Genomic DNA, 23,397 nt, shown 5'->3' with positions numbered 1-23,397 from the left:
GTGTGATAGGTTTTTCCACCTTTTGAAAAAAAAAAAAAAATAATGGGCAAAACCCTATGCTACATATGATTTTTTTTAGAGTAAGTTTTCATTAGTTTAGTAGAATTTATATAGAGTACATGCATGTAGAGTCTTGGATGGATCATGTTCTGATTAAGCATATTCAAAAAACAAAAAAAGCTTATCTACCTTAGAACTAGCATTGTGCAAAGGCTATGTATATTGTGCCCATAACGATTGACATTGTTCTAAGATATTTATGTCACTTCAATTTTATTTTTAAATTAACCTCATAATACATTATTTAGAAAATATATTAAAACTCAAATTTAAATTATATTTCATTGTCTCTCTATTTCTATGTTTAGTTTGATTATTGCCTCCTACACCTCCCACTCTTCCTTCTATGTTTAATTCTCTTCCTTCTATGTTTAATTTGATTATTACCTTCCACACATCCCACTCTTCCTATCACGGTTACTTTACCACTCTTGGTACATAACTCTTGGTACAATTGCTAAGATAGGATTACCCTTCTAATAATTGAAACAGCCACAACGAAATAACACTTATTTGACCTAGCCGAGTGGCACTCCAACATAGTAAGGCAAATACAAAACTTTAATGAATCAATTAGAAATTAACTCGACTCGACGGGCCTAAACAAATCCGCCCCGCCGCGTGGGAATGCGAGGGTTCGACTTAAAGCAACTAGGGTTCGTTAAAAAATAGGGTTTTGTAAGGGTTAGGGTTTTAACCTAGCGTCCTGAAGGCCTTAAGGATTTCTCAGTTTGCTCTGGTAAGGCACAGGCATCTGGCGGAGCGCAAGGTGTAGAGGAGCATTTTTCAGTTTGCTCTGGTAAGGCACAGGCATCTGGCGGAGCGCAAGGAGTAGAGGAGCGCGGAGACATCATGGTTAGAATTCCATGGCTCTTGCTATTTGTTTTTTCTGTTATGATGTTTACAGTAAGCGGTTTATTATGCTCCTGAAGTTGTAATGCATGGATCTCAACACTGCTGCATTTCTCCCATATGTAGGTCGAAAAACCAGATATAGGAGTTGATTTTTCACAGGATCATTATATGTCTCCTAAGTTTGTTTAAATTCCTCGTTATATGGCTTTTATCTCGTGTACATGTTCTTGTGTTCGAGTGGCAAGGGCTTTTGTTTAGTAACGGAGTGAGAAGGTTATGGATTTGACTTCTATCTTCCACGAGGCAGCATAAATAGACTTATCTACTCTGTATAAACATTTTTTTCGTGTAACATCTATAGATCCTTTTTCTGTAGTGTGTCCTTAGTGCGTTTGTTTTTATGTATTTGTTAGAGAGAGAAGTAATTTATTGATGCACAGGAGAGGGTTTAGGTTTTTCTATATTCTTCTTAGTCTGATGATCTTTGAGTGGGTCGCTTTCTAGATTATTTATATAATCACCACCTCTTTCATGAGTAATCATATTCATCTTTGTATGAAGGCTTATCGTTACAAACCAAAATGTGCCGTTTTATGTTAATTGCTATGTAAGTTGAAAATAAATTTCTCCCGTTTGTTACTGCCTATACTGTCGCCCCTCAAATGATCTTGAAAAATAGGCTTTTTCATAGTTATATTTGTTTGTTACTAGTGCATCCACGAACGCGATCCGAGGCGCTGCACTGCATACCCCAAACTTCCTTTGCGTTAGATGCTAGGTCAAGAGGTTTTTATTTGGTCGGATTCAACTGGGACTTTCTGCTGGCATCATCCCTTCATGACATGCTATATTGATGGGGCAGACCACAATGAGCATGGAACACTCCTTGGCGATTCGAGGCTCGCCATCCTCACCAGTGGATTAAAGGCTCATTAACAACATATACGGATAGAGTTGGTTTTCAACAAAAATACCAGAGTTCAGATAGCCCATCCTTTTGAGGTGCTTTGCTGCACTCATATTCATCCGTGCCGTCATCATATTCACCATGATTGCAGCATGTCCAGGATTGCTGAATCCTCTTTTTGTTCTGGTGCATTAGCTTCATCGTACTTCTATTGACTGGCTTGGGTTGAATTTGATGTATTTCATCTCAGCAAGTATACTGTTATGCTCTAAATTGTTCTGGTCAATTCAGTGTTCATAGCTGCTTAAATATTCTTTTGGCCCTTGTCCTTCAGGTCTGAACTGGGAAACCAAGGTCACCCATCTCCTTCCTTGTTCTCCTTAAGTCCCAGCTTGGCCAGACAACACCACTACCATTCCTCATTCTTCTCCTGAGCAAGAAAACAACATGATGTGTAAGGCTTATCCATAGTCTCGGATAAATCTTGCAGAAATTTTGTTATCACAGGAAATGCTGTCTAAATCTCAAGCAACTTGTTCCCTACTCCAAACAGACAGGCAATAAGGTTTCATGACTGTTCAATCGATATATCAATATCAATCTACCTAATTTCTCAAGCTATGTTTACTTGTGCTGACATTGCCATTAAATCCATTGATTGCATCAGTCTCATGATTCCCATAGGTTAACCTCGCAGTTAGCTCTCAGGTTGGCACAATGCTACCATTCCTTATTCTGCTCGTGAACAGGTGAAGAACAACGAAAGTTAAAGGTCCAAGTATGACTTTCAGCACTTCTATGATATCTGATCTTCTTCCCACCAATGTTCTAAAACTTGGACTCAGACTCGGAATCAACCGCTCGACCAAAGGGAGAAGAAGAATGGCTCACTCACCACCTGCTAGATAGACATTCTCTCTGTAGCAGCCCTAGACCATGAGGGCTTTTGAGGGAATCTACCAGACCAGGAGAAGTGCCGGATCGGATCGGGGATAGGGAATAGGGAATCGGATCATGAGGGAGGCCCTTACCCTTCTTCTTTCTTATTGCCTGAAACCTAGGAGCATTGATTCAGTGAGTGTGCACTCAATTCAGACTCCAACTCGGTATCGATTCAGACTAGTACATTAAATATTTAATTTTTAATACAAAACGTACATCAACAGATTTTCATTCATGTTTTCAAACTCAAAGCATTAGAATAATAGAGAGAAGACAACACTTACCAAAGTATGCTCATGAATATGTCTATTATATCAAAATGGCACTCAGTGCAGTGTCCAATACATGTAATATATAGAGATCAGAACAAAAACACATAACCAATGCTGCTCCAAAAACCAACTCCTTAGTGCTGCTCCAGAGATTGCCCAAGTACCTCTTCAATGCTGCTCCAAAAACCAACTCCTCAGTGCTGCTCCAGAGATTGCCCAAGAACCTCTTCAATGCTTCTCCAAAAACCAACTTCAACTGCTCACAAATTCCTCATAAATGCTCACATAAATGCAATGAGATAGCTGTGAGGAAATATGAGGGGGTTGGGTCACCTTTATAGGCATGGGAGAGGGGTAGAGGGGCTAGGAAATAGTTTAAACAAAAAAAATGATTTCAAGTCTGCCCAACCCGCCTTTTTTTCCTGCTGCCGAGACCGGCCAGTTTAAGTCGGGCTTGGCCGCTCCATTATTGGATTGGCCGAGTCAATGACCAACTTGGTCTGTTCGGTAACGGACCGGCAGCTGAACCGGATAATTGACCTAGTCAGTCTGGGCAGGGGTATGGCTTGTCAACCAGGCTGAGTCTGAGTTAGACCGGCCTAGTTTTAAAACTTATGCTTCCCCACTGCCCCCTCCTGTATGAAGGCATGATTTTTTGAAAGATTTCTTCCTCCTATCATTCTTTACTAGATGCAGCAGGCTTTGCAGCTAAGTCACCAGGTTCGAGTTCGAGTTCGAGTTCGAGGACCATGAAATTCGAATAAAGTTCGGCAACTCAAATTTTGTCGATAAAATTCGACATATAGAAATTCGAAAAAAAAAATGTATATTAAAGATAGATATATCATATGCATATGAGAAATGGTATGGCAACTTCAAATGCATTTAGTATAGCTGTTTCTGTTCTGTTTTAGAAGAAACTTATAGTATTAGTGATCATAGATGAACAATAATGACAAAAAGAGAACACAAACTGATATAGTATAGCATAATAGTAAACCATTTCTCATATTATATTAAAACTGATATAGTATAGCATTATATTTATTTCAAACTATAAATAAATATAATTTTTATTTACCTAAAATTAAGGGTGATTATAAATATGGGTAAACATATATAACACAACTATATTAAATCACACTGAGGGATATTCTAAATATTATATTAAGAAAAACACTAAATAAAAGAAGCTTTTAAACTAAATCATTTAAATGAAATTACAGTTGGTATTATGAATATTTAAATGGGTGAACTACCTCATAATAATAGTCAATTATAGGAATAAAGTAAGAGCCTATTGTTAACCTCTCATATTACCTCGTTCAATCTCACGAGTCCCATACCTTGAAATAATTTAAAGAATATTATTTGCATATACATACATAATAAGTATATATAAGTAAGGGTGTATATATGTTATGCAAAATTAAACGTATTAATGACTATGGATATTTTCAAAGGGCGGTCGTGGATATTTTAAGGATGGAAAATTAAGGGACGTGGATATTTTTCAAAGGGCGGCCAATTGATGAGGGCAGTGATCACCTAAAAGAGATTATTTATATGAACTTGATTGACACGCGGCAGTTTTCTGAGTTCTAACTTCTCGCCTCTCGGCTTGGTAAACTGATATAGCAGAAGATAGATATGCCCAGAAGGGCCAGAACAACCCTTTCTTTCACGCCTTGTCTTCCAACAAACTTCTCTTACACTGATTTGGGAGATATCAATGCCTGTTCAGGAGATACGAGTCTTTGTTTCTGGAAAAACCCGAGCCCGTCAAGGTGTAGTCTATGGCGTCTGCAATGACCAGCGGCGGCAATGAAAACTTGAAACAACGAAACCCGAGTCAATGAAAGTTGAAACCAATGAAACCTAAAACAGGAACACTCATACCCGCGGGCGCGAAAAAAAACGAATTTAATCAGCTGCCGGCGAATTTCAACGCATCGAAACGAATTTAATGGCGATTTTATTCGGCTAAAATTCGAATTCGGCATGAAATTCGAGTTCGCCGAATTTAATGGCGAACTCGAACGAACATGTTCGTTTGACCTTCAAATTCGCCGAATTTCGAATTTTATGCATAAAAAACGGCGAATCCGGTGACTTAGCTTAGCAGTTACATCATTATATCTTTCAGATGGTCCTTTATCATTTGAAATGCTGTCTAAATCCCTAAGGACTTGCTCCTGTATTCAACAAACATGCAATGATTTAGATTTCATGACTGCTCAATTGATGTATCTATATTTCTCTCCAATCCATCTCAAGCTATGTTTCCTAGTGCTACTATTGCTATCAAAGTCGTTAATTGTATTGGTCTCACAATTAGTATGGGTCATGATCTATTGCAACAACATTATGTGTGAAGTCTAATGGTTTTACATTGATCTGTCAATCCCTTGCTTCTTGTGGATGTGGATATCTGGGATTTACTTACCAGCGTTTCCCGCACCCTTATTGATTTTTATAATGTATACAGCAGATATGTTACATGTGGCTACGTAACAGGGCACACCCTGTTTAGGGCATGTGTATCATGTGTTGCAGTGTCTGACACTTGGGACATATGTGACCTGTGTGCTCTTAAATTTTTTGTTAGACTTATTTTTAGTTTTATATATGTATATATTTTGCTCCTTGTGTCTAACTGTGCCAGTGTTAAGTGATTTACGCTTGTATACATTCTAGTAAAGTTGTACATAAGGATTACTTAGGAGTCAATTTGCCCTGTCTATACAGTTCTCAGAAATACGGTATTTAAAACAGGAACTTTGTATTGCAATGTTCTTTTTAAATTTCTTTCATAGGTAAGGAGTTGCACCACTATGTTAATGGATCTTTATTTGTTGATGCTCTCATCTACAGAAATTAACAATTGTTGTGTGGCTATTTTATTGGAATTTTATGACTTGAAACATAAAAGTAGTGCTTTATTCTATTTACTTTATAGGACAACAAAACCTATAACAAAAATTATTGTAAGTATATGTCTGGTAGCCATTGTACATATCGAAGAGTGGATTTGCCATGTTTATTCTCAAGGTTCAAATTTCCATTGTTAGCAGGTTTATCAGAGGGGAAAAATAATAGAACAGGCTTCTTTTGCTTACTGTGCCTGAGATTTATTTTTGGTTTTTGGTTGCAGCCTTTCAGACGCTATGTCGAGATTGGGCGTGTAGCCCTTGTTAACTATGGGCCTGACTATGGGAAGCTTGTTGTAATTGTCGATGTTGTTGACCAGAACCGGGTATGTAGCCTCAGCCTGCCTTCCTATTTATTCTGCTTACACAGTGAATCTTTTTGTTCAATGTAAGACCATAAACGAAACTTTGACGCAAGACAATAATTATGAATTGACACCAATTACAAAGACAGTTTGGCACAAAATTGGCTGATTTGAGAAGCATCTTGCTGGGTGGGTATGGTAGGGTGTATTTTACAATGCTCCTTTAAATACCATATACTGAGATTTACATCAGTGGAACCAGGAGTTCAGTCTTATTAATGAAATGGATTTTATCAGACCTAGGTATTGGAAGCATCTGATTAGTATCCATCCTTTACAGTAGTTACGAATACATTTTGATTTGCATATTTTATCCCCAATTCTACATTATTGTTACTTGCCTGGGTTTCTGCATTTGTCGTATACTATTAATAATCCAACTCTGCATTTTCTTTCATGATTAGTTGGTTATTGATCTGACACAGAATAGTCTATTATGCAACATATAAGTGGAATCCCGGTGACAATTAACAAGGATAGAGTGAGAAGTAGTGCATGAAACCATTGACAAAAGAAATAGGATTCAACATGTGGAAACTGGACCTCTCTTGCCTAATTTATTAGCCAGACACTAGAGTACTTGAATCTTGAATGGCTTCTCAGGACACATTTTAGTTCAGGAATAAAGTCAGAACTATTGCATGAAAACATTGATAAATGAGGTTGAATACATTGTTTGGAATCTGGATCTATTTTACCTAGTTTGCCAGCCAAACACTAGGGTACTTAAATCCACTTAAATCCACTGAAATCTTGACTAGTTTCTCAAGTTAAGTCTTAGTTCAGAAATGAGTTCTTGGGATAATGTCAGTATCAGTAGATCAAATATTTTGAAATGCTTAGAATATGAAAGAGAGAAATCATAAGAAAACATTGGCCTGCCTAAATGTGAGCCCTAAATTACATCACAAAACTCATGTACATGTGGGTAGTTTTTTACAATCCTGCACTAGTATGGACCTGTGTCAAATGATTGACATGAAATGGTACATTGGTATATGTCCTTATCTATTTGAAGTTATCCGTGTTCATTTAACCAGAGTGTGTTTTGTAGGCACTCTGGGTGTTCAAGGCCTAGAAAGCGCACACTGTGTATCACAAAACTCATGTACATGTGGGTAGTTTTTTACAATCCTGCACTAATATGGACCTGTGTCAAATGATTGACATGAAATGGTACATTGGTATATGTCCTTATCTATTTGAAGTTATCCGTGTTCATTTAACCAGAGTGTGTTTTGTAGGTACTCTGGGTGTTTCAGGCCTAGAGAGCGCACATTGTGTGGTCCACAAGGGTCATACTATACAGGTTTTCTATACTATACTATACCTCTCTATCATTGATTGCTACCATTTTGTGTTGTAACAGGCATTGGTTGATGCACCGAAGATGGTGAGATCTCAAATGAACTTTAAAAGGCTTTCACTGACAGATATCAAGATTGACATTCCTAGAGTACCAAAGAAGAAAGTTTTAATTGATGCTATGGAGTCTGCAGGTTTGAAATTTTTTACTGGCAGTCCTGTTTTGCTGATACTTTTGGTATCCTAAATTTTGGCAGTGGGTGGTAACTTTTTTTAATTGGGTAATAACTGTTGTAATTTAATTTAATTAACAGAAGTTCAAAAGAGATGGGAGAATAGTTCATGGGGTCGAAAATTAATCGTGCAAAAGCGAAGAGCTGAATTGAACGACTTTGAGAGATTTAAAATCATGCTGGCTAAAATCAAGGTTTGTTCTTGATCTCTTTTGAAGCAAACAATGAATGATCCATTTTTTTAGTCGGTTAAAAATTTTCGAATCGTCTCACAGCTTACCTTATATTGAATGCAGAGGGGAACACTCATCAAGCGCGAGCTTTCAAAGTTGAAAAAGGAGAACCCTGTCTGAGAATAATTTTTGAAGTACTGTTTTTATTCATTTTTGTTTTTAGAGACTGCTGCAAATTCGAGCTCACTTGTGGGAAATTTAGGTTGTATTGGTGCTTATGTTATTACAATTTTCATGAAAATTTTGATCTCTTGGGTAGTGTTTATTTGTCAAAGCAAGCCTTACATGTTGAGATCAAAACCTTGGATCATCAAGAAAGCCAGCATTTGAGGCAAAAATCAATTAGCATGTGGATGTTATTTATCTAATATTTAGAACATTTGATATTTGGTTAATCAATACCTTCAGTGGTAGGAAATGGGATTTTAAATATTTAACTGTCCATGCAATGGTAAAGTTTCTTTTGGAACTCTCTTTTCTTGTGACATGCTTTGAAATTCCTAAAACTCCAAGTATACAACTCGAACATATTATCAGAAGTTTATAGATATTGTTTGTTTGTTTGTTCTTCTTTTTCTTGTACTACCTTACTAGAGACCTGACCAAGAAACTCGTTTCTTCTTCTGATCTCATTTCCATCTTGTCACTATCGTACAATATAAATCAGTTTAATATACCTAATACATTCACATCTCTTCTTCCATGAATGGCTTCAGTGTTGTTTCTTGTTCTGCATTTTGCATTTGGGTGTCCTGTTTCTGATAACATCTTGGATATGGATGTTTCATTGTCAAATTGGAAGTTGCTTTTTGTTTTTTTTGTATAACTGTAACTGTAACTTGTATTCATATTTACAACAACGTTTGGGGAACTGCCTCAAGTCTTACATAAAAAATCCACAAATTCTATGTGGCAGGTAATTACAATCAGTTCTTTCCATCTGCCAGAATGCATAAAAAGCTAGTCTAAAGAGGTTGCAGTCCTATAATATCTAGTGGTGGAAACTTGCCAAAAACTCCCAAAAGTTTGCATGGTTTTATATATATCGTAAAGCTCAAAAGCAGGGGGGTTGGAGTTTCAGAATGACCTTCGGAGTTCCTAGATGGAGGAGAGCCTGACTGCCTCAGACTAAGGGTCATTTGCACCTCAAGCTTTTGATGTAGGCATGCTATCTCATCCCCAGTCCTCTGGATGAGTGTCCTATAATCAATGAGCATTTCCACTGTTGAAGTGAAACTGGAAACCAACTGATTATACTTCAATTGCAGCTGGAGAATGTCTGTTTGCAGTTACAACTGCTACCCTCAATTGACCCAGATTGCTCGGCATAATGACAATAATTTTGTCAGTTTTTTGCTTCATATTTTGATGGGATCCTTCTAGCTTCAGATCAAACTTTGTAGCAAAATGAATTAACTGCAATTCATATTGCAAGCCCCATTTCCTACAGATAATTCTTGAGACAATCTGTGAGTTAAGGATTTAACATAGGGATTTTCTTTCCTCTTCCGGACCAATGCCACACAATGCAGCTTCCCAGTTTTGAAGATAGCCAGAACTGAATTTAAAAGGAGCTCACTTCCTACGCTATCATGTTGTTGCTGCATAACCGTTAGTCCCAAAATCATTCACCTTGTTTGCACAGGGGGAAGAGGATTGTTTACAAATTCCTCTGATGCCATTTACATCATCGAGACTTAGAAATTCTAAATTAATTAGTGTGATGCGAGGGTGAGCTTGCCAATTCCTGGGGTATCCATCCTGTTTTGGCTGATTTTCCAAACATTAACTGAATTATTCAACACAAGGGCCATAAGCTGTACCCTTGGCATATGCCATCCGATGTTAGTGCACTAAATGATCCATATTGAACTGATCGAAGTTCGGTGTATGCATGAATCTACCTCCAGTGCACAAAACACTGTCCTAGGGTGACCTCGTGTCCTGCATACGCAAGACCTGTCTTCGCCCCCTTTCCCTTCTCATCAATGTGGGGGATGCATTAGTTTAGCTCCATATCCCCTGTTGCACCAACCTATGGATCAATTTCGTGATGACTGCATGCTGCTTTTGTTATGCCTTGTTAACTTGCCTTTTGCACCAACCTATGGATCAATTTTGTTATGCCTTGTTAACTTGCATTTTGATTGTATGGTTATTGTGGTGCTGCAAAGGCCACTACTTCTGTACGGCCTATGCATTATCGTGTGATTCTACATACTTGGCCGGTGCTTGTTTTTGTACTTTTTTGGCTGCTGTTCTAACATTTTTTTTTTCCAAAAAGCAGCGTGATCAGTCTACTTACGTGATACATCTTTTGTGCACACTTTTCTGTTGGCATTTTGGGCAAGAGACGAATGAATATTATATCTCCCCTGGTTGTCTATGTTGAATTCAGAAGTCAATTGCAATTAAAGGGTTTCAATTATTGGTTTTGCTTTCTCCTTTTTTTGGATAAGATTGATGATTATTGTTCCCTCTATATATATTTAAAATATATTAATGATAGGGATTGTTTATTCGCCTCAATTTGTTTTGGTAGTTGCTTTTGGATACACACGATTGGGAATTGCATCCCGTACTGTGAGATGTCTTCACACCCAACACCTTGAACTCAAGTGCTTGCTTTAAGGGTTTTTTATTATGTCAAAATTGGCCACCCCTGCAGCTGGTCTCATTGTTTTCTTGACGCAAAGCTAGATTTGGAGGGTTACTGCTAGGTTTGACAAACAATGAGAACTGAACCTTTTGACACACGATTGGGAATTGCATCTCGTACTGTCAGATGTCTTCACCCAACACCTTCAACTCAAGTGCTTGCTTTTAAGGGTTTTTTTATTATGTCAAAATTGGCCACCCCTGCAGCTGGTCTCATTGTTTTTTTGACGCAAAGCTAGATTCGGAGGGTTACTGCTAGGTTTGATAAACAATGAGAACTGAACCTTTGTGGACAGGTTTCTTTGTTTTTTTTAAATAAATTTTATTTCATTTGTGGATTATTAAATATTTTTTATTTTTTGGTTAAATAATTTTATTAGGTGAATAAGTAGATTTGTTGTATGTAATCAAGGAGGTTCGGGGTTGAGTCGAAGGCATCTTACCTTGAGCTTGGGCTTGGTGCTGCTATTCACAAGCACACCAAGTCAGTCAAGTTTTGAACCTAAGCGAGGTTTGATATTGGTTAGCAAATACTTGAGTGTGGGATGTCTACTGTTTAATGCTAACTTGATAGGTTATTAACCCGTTAACTTCATTGCGTGGCACTTTCATACCATTTTGAAGTGTCATTTTGTATTATTATAAAATCACAAGATAATATTAAATTACATAAAAAATCTCGAGGTACCTAATTAATATAATTTCTACACAAACGTGCAGTGACACTAGATCCCCTTTCAGACACTCGATGTAAACAAGTGGACATTAATGATCGCACATGTTAAGCATTTCCTCTGGAAATTCTGTTTTGATTTAAACTCTAACTTAATAATGAAAATTCTCGAGGTACCTAATTAATATAGTTTTTACACAAACGTGCAGTGACATAGATCCCCTTTCCGACACTGGAAGCAAACAAGTGGACATTAATGGAAATTCTGTTTTGATTTAAACTCTAACTTAATAATGAAAATTCTCGAGGTACCTAATTAATATAGTTTTTACACAAACGTGCAGTGACATAGATCCCCTTTCCGACTCTGGAAGCAAACAAGTGGACATTAATGATCGCACATGTTAAGCATTTCCTCTGGAAATTCTGTTTTGAATGTTGACATTCATGACCACACGTTATTGATTTCTTCAAGTGAAATCCTTTTTAAATGTTGGTTTTAATTATGGTCTGCTAAGAAATTAGGCAATATATTTATATAATATTGATTTTATAAAGTGTGAAAACACTATTTACAAAATGAATATAAGAAATTCTGCCATTGTTTGAACTTAGGTTAACATTATATTTTGTAAATGAATACCACAAATTCTATCTTTGTTTATATCAATGTTAACATATTCTATCTTTCTTTGTTTATATCAATGTTAACATCTACATTGTTATGTATAATTAAATAAAATTTGCATGAGATAAAGAATAGGTTGGATTAAGTTGTCATTGATGTCAATATAATGAAGATAATGGAAACTCTAAGAATATGATAAAGAAACCCTAGCCTTAGAATTGCTATTGTTGATGGAGTTGTTTTTAGTGCGATTTTTTGGACTTTCCAGTGCCAGAATTTGGTAGAAAATTTTGAGGTGAAATTTTCATTTTTGTTATTTAAATTGGTTTTTTGACTATATATATGGATTTAGCACTTCGAAAAACCCCTAGGGCACTTTGATTGTGCGGGGGTTACCCATCAAACTTGTGATTTCAATAAATTTCTGTTGGATTCTTGAAGCAAAGCTAGATTTGGAGAGTTACTGCATAAGTTTGACAAACAATGAGAACTAAACCTTTGTAGACATGCTTCTTTGTTTTTTTAAATAAATTTTATTCCATTTGTGGATTATTAAATAATTTTTGTAGAAATTTCTCATTTTTCATTTCGGTTTTCAGTTTATCTTTATTTCTCCCATATAGTTAAATGCCCTTTACCATAACCATACATTTAACAAGCTGAAAAAAAATAAATATTGCTGAAAACACATTCCGGAAATTTTACAGAATGCTGGAAATTGCAGAAATAAAAATCAGCAGTAATAAACAGCCATTAAAATACATTTAAACACTGAGATTTTTGGTCAATGTGACCCTGGAAAAACCCCCCACAACTCTTGAGGAAAACCAGTTTGAGAGCTTTTTTTTATCTCTGAAAATTCCTTTTTTATAGTGAAAAATATTCAGCAAAAAAATCAACAAGCAAATTTACAACTTATCTCTTTTCCCATGCCTCACAGCAAATTGGAAATTACAGCGAACAGGACAACAATAAACGCTGAACGACCTCCTCAATTTTCGTGTCCACTTTTAGCATTAAATGCTGTTGTACGGCCAACATTAAATGTGTTGTATTGACTGCAATAAATGCACTGTACGGCTCTCGTTTTGCGTGCAGAAAAATCAACAAATTGCTCTTCGATTTTTGTGCAAACCACTCGAAAACCATGCCAAAATTTGTCTTTCACTGTGTGCTGAGCGAGCTGTACAAATGTGCTCAACTGTTGCCTTGGAATGTGTGCCAAGCTGATGTCTCCTTCTCCTCCCTGCTCAGAAATCTCTCTTGCGCTCTTGCTCTCCTTTTTCCAATCTGCTCATGAAAGAATGAATGAACTTTTCCTCATTTTTCTCTTTTAATCTAACCCCAAGTGATTTTTGGGTGATTCTTAAATCCAATGGCCGAAATAGATTGAGATCTAAGGCTGAGATTAAATGCTCATTTAAATCTCACTTTTTATTTTTTTTAATTCACCCCACTTTAATAAAGATCTACTTAGTCATTTATTTCCAAAGTCATTTTTTTTTTTTTCTAATTTTTCATTTATTTTATAAAAATCACTTTAAAATTAGACTTAGTAACTTTATCACTTAAAGTCACTTTTAAATTAGATTTAACTTTATAAAAATTATGAAGTTACTTTAGGAGAAAAATTAAATTTTTTTGGACACTTTTCCCTAGGCTAAAGATCAAAGCCTAAGGGAACCACTTGTCCTCCGTTACCAAATTTCAACACTCCTTCTTACCGAGGAAGGTGTTCCTCACCACACCCATTTTGTCTTTGAAGTAGACATGCTTGCCCCGTGGTAAGGCTTTGGTAAGAATATCTGTAACCTGCTCATCAGTGGAAATATACTCAAGCTTCACAGCGCCTTTCTGAACATAGTCTCTGATGAAATGATATCTGATCCCGATATGCTTTGACCTGTCATGAAATACTGGATTCTCCGTGAGTTTAATGCAACTCTGATTTTCACAGTAAATCACTGAAGGTCTCAACGGCTAACCAAATAAGCCAAACAACATCTTGCGAAGCCAGATAGCTTCACAACTAGCTAGATTCGCTGCCATATACTTTGCTTCCGCTGAACTCAGTGCTACTGACTGCTGCTTCTGGCTGAACCATGACACTACTGCTGAACCCAACCCAAAACAACACCCTGAAGTGCTTTTCTTATCAGAAGCACAACCTGCCCAATCAGAATCAGTGTATCTTGCCAATTTCACTCCATCTCCCGGCCTGTAGTCTAGACCATAATCCACTGTCCCCTGCAAGTACCGCAAAATGTGTTTTGCAGCGACTCAGTGAACCTTCCTAGGCTCACACATAAACTGACTCATCGTGTTGACTGCAAAACAGATATCTGGTCTAGTGTTGACCAAATACATCAAGGAACCAATCAGTTGCCTGTACAATGTGAGATCCACCAACTCGGAATCCGAAGCATGGAGCTTCTTCTAGTTGGTGATCATCGATGTCGACATGGGTCTACAATCCTCCATGTGGAATCTGCTAAGGATGTCCACAATATACTTCCCCTGCCCCAGGAAGCAATGCCCCTCCTCCTGCCACACTTCCAAGCCCAAAAAGTAATGCATCAAGCCGATGTCCTTCATCTCAAACTCCGTCGCAAGATCTCTCTTGCAGTTCTCTATGAGTCTCTCTGCCCCTGTAATGACCAAGTCATTCACATACAACACCAGAATGAGAGGCTCCTCACCAATCACAATAAAGTAAAGGTTCGGATCTGCCTCACTCTTTGTGAAACCCATCCCCTGCAAATATGTATCTATCATGGAGTACCAAGCTCTGGGAGCTTGCTTCAGGCCATAAAGGGCCTTCTTCAGTCTGCACACATGAGACTCCTCATGCACCTCAAAGCCCTCTGGTTGCTCAATGTACACCTCCTCCTGTATGAAGCCATTGAGAAATGCATTCACATCCATCTGGTGGATCTTCCAACCCATCTCTGCTGCTATCGATATAATGAAGCGGATCGAAGTATATCGAGCCACGGGAGCGAAAGTCTCCTCATAATCAACTCCCTCTACCTCGGAGAACCCTCTAGCCGCAAACCTTGCTTTAAATTTCTCAACGCTGCCATCCGCAGCGTGTTTTACCTTGTAAAGCCATCTGGAAGTAACCACGGATTTGCCCTCAGGGCTCGGCACCACCTCCCAAACATCATTCTTCATGATAGAAGAATACTCCTCCTGTATGGCCTCTCTCCAGACCTGCTGGTTAGCTGCCTCCTCATAGCTAGAAGGCTCAGAGTCAAGGATGCTGGTAACCATCGCCATATAGCTACAAAACCTCTCAGGTGTTCTACTCTCTCTGACCGGCCTCTTCGGCTCAGCAACAGATGTGGCATCTCTCAAGGTGTCCTGAAGCCACTTGGGCTTCCTCTTCCCTGAGCGCACTTCTCCCACCAGAGAATGAAACTCCTCCTCATCATCATCAGGAGCCTGAACTCCTGACTGTCTGTCTGCTGTCCTCCTGCCTGCACCTGAACCTGTAGAAGCTGAGGTACCGTGTGAACTGTCCATCAGTGGACTCCCTAGTGAACTGCTCTGCATGCTGCCCGGAGCACCACCCCTTTGGCTCGGTGAGCCACTGCTCATTGACGGCCCTGACATCCTCATAGATGTACCTCCTGATCCTCCTGATCCCTGCCCACTGGATCCCTGCGACTGGCTCAACTGCTGCTGAGGGTCTGGCTGATCCAGATACTCTAACTCCCGTGACCTCCTAAAAGCCCTGTCTTCCTCGAACTTCACATCCCGTCTGACAACAACTCTCCTCTGTGCAGGAATGTAAATCCGAAAGGCTTTTGAGGTCTCATTGTAGCCCACAAAGATATCCTTTTCTGCGGTGGCCTCTAGTTTGGTCCTCTTCTCCTTGGGTATATAGGAGTATGTAATGCATCCAAAGATATGAAGATGACCAATATCAGGGTTCTTTCCAGAGAAAGCTTCTTTCGAAGTCATGTGCCCCAAGGCACGATGCGGACTCCTGTTCTGCAAGTAAACCGCTGTGTTGCAGGCCTCTGCCCACAAGAATAATGGCAACCCCTGATCATGTAACATGGCTTTGGCAGCCCCTATGATGGATCTGTTCTTCCTCTCTGCAACCCCATTCTGCTGGGGGTTGTAAGGAACAGTGAACTCCCTCCTAATGCCTGCCTCCGCATAATAATCAACAAACTCTGCAAGGGTGTACTCTCCTCCATTGTCCAACCTCAGGGACTTGATCTTTCGACCTGTCTGTGTCTCCACAAGAGCTTTGAACTCCTAAAACCGCTTGAAGACCTCACTCTTGGTCTTCAAGAAATAAATCCAGGTCCTCCTGGAGTGATCATCAATGAATAAAACATAGTACTCATATCCACTCAAGGAAACATGAGACATCCGACCGCTCACATCAGAATGAATCAAGTCAAGTATCCCAGTCGTTTTGCTGGAAAAAGGGGATTTAGCAAACTTGCCCATCACACAACTTCTGCAAGTATCAAAGTGATCAGTACTGAAATCTAGCACACCTGTAGTGATCTCCCGCAATGCCCTCAAGGCTCCATGATACATATGTTCCATCCTGCGGTGCCAAATCTCACACAGCTCAGAACTGTTAGCTCTGCTGTCGGTACTACTGCTTAATGCCAAAAGGGGCTGGAATGCAAACTTGTACACCTTTGCATGGCGTACCCCTATCACTCTAGCTGAATCAGCTGGAGTGCCCCTGGGATACATCAACACCTGTCCTCCCCTGAACAGTACCTCATATCCTCTGTCCTCCAAAGCTGAGACGGATATGAGGTTCTTCCTCATCCCTGGCACATAAAGAACATCTGACACTTTCAAGGGAGGTTTGGAATCCCTCTGAAATGTCAGTGTCCCCACCCTGACTGCTCTAACAACTCTGTCATCACCGAGTACTACCCCTATATCAGTGCCACTCTCTGAAAGCTCTGAGAAGTACTCATGGACTCTTGTCATGTGACGTGAAGCCCCACTGTCCACATACCAGATACTTGAAGATGCTCCGCTAATAGAGGGAAAAGCATGCTCCCTCTGACCCTGTGTGGCAGGTGATCCTGCACTAGAGGACTCACACATAGTGAACGCAAACTCCTGGTCAAAACGACCTGCAAAGTCCTCAATCTCCGTTGAAGCTGCCACGTCCTGGTTCTTCCCCTTCTTCTTCTTCTTCTCCAGACACATAACTGCATAGTGTCCCATCTTTTGACAATTCCAACACTTCACCTTGGGATAGTCCTTCTGTGTGTTCCCCTGTTTACCTTTACCCCTGCCTTTGCCCCCATCACTTCTTGTGGTAGCCTGCTTCTTCCCTTTGTCTTTCTTGCCTCCTGCCACCAGTGCTACATCCTCATCTTGCTCAACTGGCTTGGCTGCCCCAAGCTGACCTTTCCTGATCTCTGTCTGAATGCAATCATTCCAAAACCTCTCCCATGTGGGAAGGGTCTCACGTGCACAAACCCCATCAACAAAGTTCAACCATGAACGTGAGAGGCCATTCACTGTAATCCGCACCAACTCAGTGGGTGGAATGGCCTCTCCAATCGCTGTCAACTCATCTCTCACATTAGTAATCTTTGTGAGATATCCAGCTGCACTATCATTACCCATCTTAATGTTCTTCAGCTTCTCCTTCAGGGCCATCTTCTGGTTCTCATTGGTACTCTGGTAGAGATTGGACAATGTTGTCCACATCTCATGGGCATTGCTCTTTCCTCTCACATGAGGAATGCAATGGTTTTTGATTCAGTCTAGAATCAACCTCTTACCCTTGTTGTTCTTTTTATTATAAGCAGCCAACTGAGTAGCATCATTAGGCACAACAACAAGGTTCTGTGTGGTATGCACCATGATATCCCAGACTTCTGCCTCCTCAAAGATACTCTGCATTCTCTCTTTCCAAACACTGTAATTTATATGCCCATCCAGCCTATCCTCCACCCTCAATCCCAATGACATCTTGCTGTCCTAAAACTGAAAAATAGCACTGTTGTAGTAAAGATAAAACTGTTGTTTATGAAAAAATCAGTTTGCTGGAATTTTCTGAGTGAAAAATCAGCAGCGGTAATTTTTCATTTTGCTGTCCCACACTGCCCTTCAGCACTCAAGCTCCGATACCATGTAGAAATTTCTCATTTCCCACTCCGGTTTTCAATTTCTCCTTATTTCTCCCATATAGTTAAATGCCCTTCCCCATAACCATACATTTAACAAGCTGAAAAAAATAAATATTGTTAAAAACACAAATTCTGGAAATTTTACAGAATGCTGGAAATTGCAGAAATAAAAATCAGCAGTAATAAACAGCCATTAAAACACATTTAAACACTGAGATTTTTGGTTAATGTGACCCTGGAAAAACCCCCTACAACTCTTGAGGAAAACCAGTTTGAGAGCTTTTCTTTATTTCTGAAAATTGCCTTTTTACAGTGATAAATATTCAGCAAAAAAATCAGTAAGCAAATTTACAACTTATCTTTTTTTCCATGCCTCACAGCAAACTGGAAATTACAGCAAACAGGACAACAATAAATGTTGTGCAGCCTCCTCGATTTTCGTGCCCACTTTCAGCATTAAATGTTGCTGTACGACTATCATTAAATGCACTGTACAGATTGCAATAAATGTGCTGTATGGCTCTCGTTTTGCGTGCAGAAAAATCAGCAAACTGCTCCTCGATTTTTGTGCAAACCACTCCTCAAAAATCGTGCCAAAATTTGCTTTTCACGGTGTGCTGAACCAACTGTACAAATGTGCTCAACTGCTGCCTTGGAATGTGTGCCAAGCTGCTGTCTCCTTCTCCTCCCTGCTCAGAAATCTCTCTTGCTCTTCTTCTCCCAATCTGCTAATGAAAGAATGAATGGCCTTTTCCTCCTTTAATCTAACCCCAAGTGACTTTTGGGTGATCCAAGTGACTTTTGAGTGATCCCTAAATCCAATGGCTGAAATAGATTGAGATCTAAGGCTGAGATTAAATGCTCATTTAAATCTCACTTTTTATTTTTTTTAATTCGCCCCACTTAGTCATTTATTTCCAAAGTCACTTTTCATTTCTAATTTTTCATTGATTTTATAAAAGTCACTTTAAAATTAGACTTAGTAACTTTATCACTTAAAGTCACTTTTAAATTAGATTTAATTTTATAAAAATTATAAAGTTACTTTAGGAGAAAAATTAAATTCTTTTGGATACTTTTATCTAGGCCAAAGATCAAAGTTTAAGGGAACCACCTGTCCTCCGATACCAAATTTCAACAATTTTATTAGGTGAATAAGTAGATTCTTTGTAAGTAATGAAAGAGGTTTGAGATTGGGCCAAAGACATCTTACCTTGAGCTTGGTACTGCTACTCACAAGCACACCAAGTAAGTCAAAGTTTTTGAACCTAAGTGAGGTTTGATAATGGTTAGCAAATACTTTCGAGTGTGGGATGCCTAATGTTTAATGCTAACCTGATAGGTTATTAACCCATTAACTTCATTGTGTGGCACTTTCATACCATTTTGAAGTGTCATTTTGTATCATTAAATCACAAGATAATATTAAATTACATAAAAAAATCTCTAAGGTAGCTGATTAATATAATTTCTACACAAACGTGCAGTGATATAGATCCCCTTTCCGACACTCGAAGCAAAAAAGTGGACATTAATGATCGCACATGTTAAGCATTTCCTCTGGAAATTATGTTTTGAATGTTGACATTCATGACCACACGTTATTGATTTCTTCCAGTGAAATCTTTTTTAAATGCTGATTTTAATTATGGTTTGCTAAGAAATTAGGCAATATATTTATATAATATTGATTTTATAAAGTGTGAAAACACTATTTACAAAATGAATATAAGAAATTCTGCTATTGTTTGAACTCAATGTTAACATTACATTTTGTAAATGAATACTACAAATTCTATCATTTTTAGTTTATATCAATGTTAACATCTACATTGTTATGTATGATTAAATAAGATTTGCATTTTTTAGGTTGGATTAAGTTGTTATTGATGTCAATATGATGAAGATGATGGAAACCCTAGGTATGTGATAAAGAAACTCTAGCCTTAGAATTGCTATTGATGATGGAGTTGTTTTTAGTGCGATTTTTTGGATTTTCAGGTGCTAGAATTTGGTAGAAAATTTTGAGGTGAAATCTTCATATCTGTTATTTAAATTGGTTTTTTGACTATATATATGGATTCAGCACTTTGAAAAACCCTTAGGGCACTTCGATTGTGAGGGGGTTATCCATCAAACTTTTGATTTCAATAAATTTCTGTCAGATTTTAGAGAAATTAGATCGGAAAAACCCATAGGAAAAACTTCCAAAAAGTCTCACTAAAAACAACTCGATTGTTGATGCCCTTGCTTTGTTAAAACAACCTTTGCAATGGCAAGCCTTAGAATTGTTGACAAATACATTAGAAACCCTATTTGTGCTTGGCTTATTAAAAAGGAAATCAAAACAAAAATGGGTGAAGGCTATTATAGCCTCTCATAAAAGACTCCATTAAATCATCCATAAGTTGGTACTTAAATGTCATCATTACTATCATAAAAACAACTAAAATATGATCAACCATAGGAGTTGGCTCCTTTGCAAAAACATTACTATTCATTAACAAAAAAATAATTTGTAAAACTTTCTTACAAGTTGTTTTACAATTATTTGTGTCAACTTTTCACAAATAGCAGTGGACACAATTATTCACTCGGCTCCTCCATAAACATTTGTAAATGATTATATAAATCAATATGTTGACCATTTGTTTGTTTATCCATAGTAGAGTAGTTTGAAAAATATATAGTGAAGACGGGTTTATACCAAGAAAAAATATAGAAAGATAGGCAGAGGAAATATGAAGAGGTGTTCACAATTGGTAAACAAGAAGAAAATGAGTTTAGGCTTCAAATTGTAGTTTGGATCTGTGTGACTAAAGCAATTTGCGTTATTTGTGTCTAGTGAAGAAGAAATAAGTGTAGCAAGAAAAGTTTGAAGTCTCCTTGCTCATGTTCAAGATTAAAGGTCGAGTTTGTGTGGGTTATCTTTTTGGAGAAATTGAAGTTTTTGAGGTGTTAAACTTTGTAGAAGGCATAAAAAAATTTAATTCGAAGTTATGAAGTGTAATATCTGTATATGGTATAGAGATCTTAAATCTGTTATCCCCCTCAAGTTCTCGATAGTGAGAAGTCGTCGAATCTCTATAGTGCTATAAGTTTGTGACAAAGTTGTTGATACACTACCTTGTGATACTATTTGAAGGAGGAACTCTATATAATCTTTAGAAGGTTGACTTGGCACAAGAGGAGTATTATTGAGCTTCAAATCTAACCTCAAAAGACAATGGTGGATAGTGGCAAAGATTTGGATTCGTACTGTATTTGGACCAAACCTTGGGCCTTGTAGCAACATACCTTAGCAAAGAACATTCTTTGTATTTGTGTTGGAGATAGCCACAAAAATGTGAGATTGTAACCTTGTTAAAGTCCTTAATGGAGCAACTTTTTGAAAACACGTGTAGAAGCAGATCTTGGAGCTAACCTAGAGAAGCTGTTGTAGAAGACTTGTTGAAACCCTTATTGACGTACTATTGGAAAATTGTTGGAAGCATACTTTGGGACTCTTGCAACTAGTATCTTTGGACATATTATACAAAACATTGTTGAAGACCTAGAGCTTTGGCATTGTTGAGAATCTTGGAGCCATTGTTGAAGACTTGTCTTTGTGCTGTTGTTGGAGCAGACCTAAGAAACCTTAAATGTAGCAGCATTGTTGAAGTGCTCATGGAGTAACCCTAAAGAAGATTCCTTGTGTAGATGAAGAGCTTTGGAGCACATGTAGAGAAGATCCTTTGCAGTAGCCATTGAAAACTTTGTTGAAGAATCATTGAAGACTCTCTCGTTGCCTTGGTTGAAGATATTCTTAGAGATATGTGAATATGATGTTCAAGACTTATTGAAGATGTTTTGGAAGTCTTCAGGAATCGCTAAATTGTCTTCAAGCTGTGGGTTGGAGGCTTGGAAAGATTAAGTTGGAGTTTGTATTGTAGAGAGGTTTAGAGTCCTCAAGAAGACCAAGTTGGAGCTTGGTGGAGCACAATGTTGGAGCCTTGAAGAAGTACATGTTGGAACTTGGTTTGACTAAAGATTAGAGTCTTAATCTAGGGTTAGAGCCCTGAGGAGCTCATTTGTGTGATCATACAAATTGGAAGTTGTTTTAATAGAGTCCTCACCATTTGTTGTTAATAAAAGTATTTATTTTGTTGTTCATTTTGTATTATGTTTTTAAGTGGTCTTAACTGGTAAACATGACAATTGTGAAAGTAAATACTGATTCACCCTCCGCCCCTTCCGCTCCCCAATATTTCCAACAATTGGTATCCAAGCCAATATGTTCACTCACAGCTGGAAGGTGGATCCTTAGAACTCAAATGGCAAAGTCAAGGAAACAGGGTTGCAAACCCTTTGAAGGTGTCATCTCCTCAGTGGATGATCCGATGTGCAATGCCCCTATGTTCAATGGAATAAATTTTGAAATATGGAAAAGAAGAATGGAGGCCTTTTTGATGACCTTTGGATTTGAGGTATGGGAATCAGTGACTATGGGAAGCTTAGGAGAGTCAACTGAATTCAATGCAATAGCTATGAAGTCAATTATAAGTGGCCTACCAAATCCTATAAAAGTCAAAATGAAGAAATGTTTTTGAGTGAAAGAGCTTTGGGATAATCTTCAATATCTTCATTCAAAAGGACTTTTACTTGTGACCCGAGTTCCGGAAGATGCCGAACAAGAGCACAAAACCAATGAATAGCCTCGTACAAAGGAAGAAATCAACCTTTTCAATTTTCAAGTACAAGAAAGAGATAAGAAGAGACATCATGAAAAAGTCATTTCCATGACAACCCAATTAGAAAAAGTGAAAAGAAGAGAAGATATTTTGGAAAATCGTCTCAACCAGAGGTCTGAAGAATTGAGTAAAATCCAAAGTACAAATTGGTCAATGTAAAGAAGAAGTCACCTCCCTAAAATTTCAGCTAGAAGAAGCAAAGAAACAGATGTAAGGAGTTGAAGTTAAGAATTTAAAGGAAGAATTGGTCCTCCTAAAAGGACAAGTTGATGAAGCAGAGAAGGAAAGAAAAATCATGGCATGCCAATTAAAAGAGAAGGATGAAGAGACTAATATATTTGAAGCGGATGCCATCTCTTTTAAAGTCCAAGCATGTGAAACAAGAAGGTTGAAGGAAGTAATGTAGAGTTTGGAAAAGAAATATGAAGACTATGAGAAAATGAAAGAAAACATTGTTTTTCTAAACAAAGAAATTGAT

The 23,397-nt window shown here is 38.1% G+C and overlaps 1 protein-coding gene across 1 annotated transcript; it reads left to right on the top strand.

The window, feature by feature from the left end:
* The first annotated feature begins 656 nt into the window (after window positions 1–656).
* Window positions 657–8,497, top strand: LOC149138456 (large ribosomal subunit protein eL14z-like). Its single transcript, XM_089447056.1, has 6 exons — window positions 657–829; window positions 890–915; window positions 6,191–6,292; window positions 7,701–7,830; window positions 7,951–8,063; window positions 8,166–8,497. The coding sequence occupies exons 2-6, from the start codon at window positions 913–915 to the stop codon at window positions 8,220–8,222; spliced, it is 405 nt and encodes a 134-aa protein (XP_089303182.1). The 5' UTR covers window positions 657–829; window positions 890–912; the 3' UTR covers window positions 8,223–8,497.
* The last annotated feature ends 14,900 nt before the right edge of the window (window positions 8,498–23,397 follow it).

Source organism: Pinus tabuliformis, chromosome X (assembly GCF_031772625.1).
Source record: "Pinus tabuliformis cultivar Carrire ecotype Pingquan chromosome X, CPIR1, whole genome shotgun sequence".
NCBI lineage: Eukaryota > Viridiplantae > Streptophyta > Pinopsida > Pinales > Pinaceae > Pinus > Pinus tabuliformis.
This window is presented reverse-complemented; position numbering and strand designations above follow the sequence as displayed.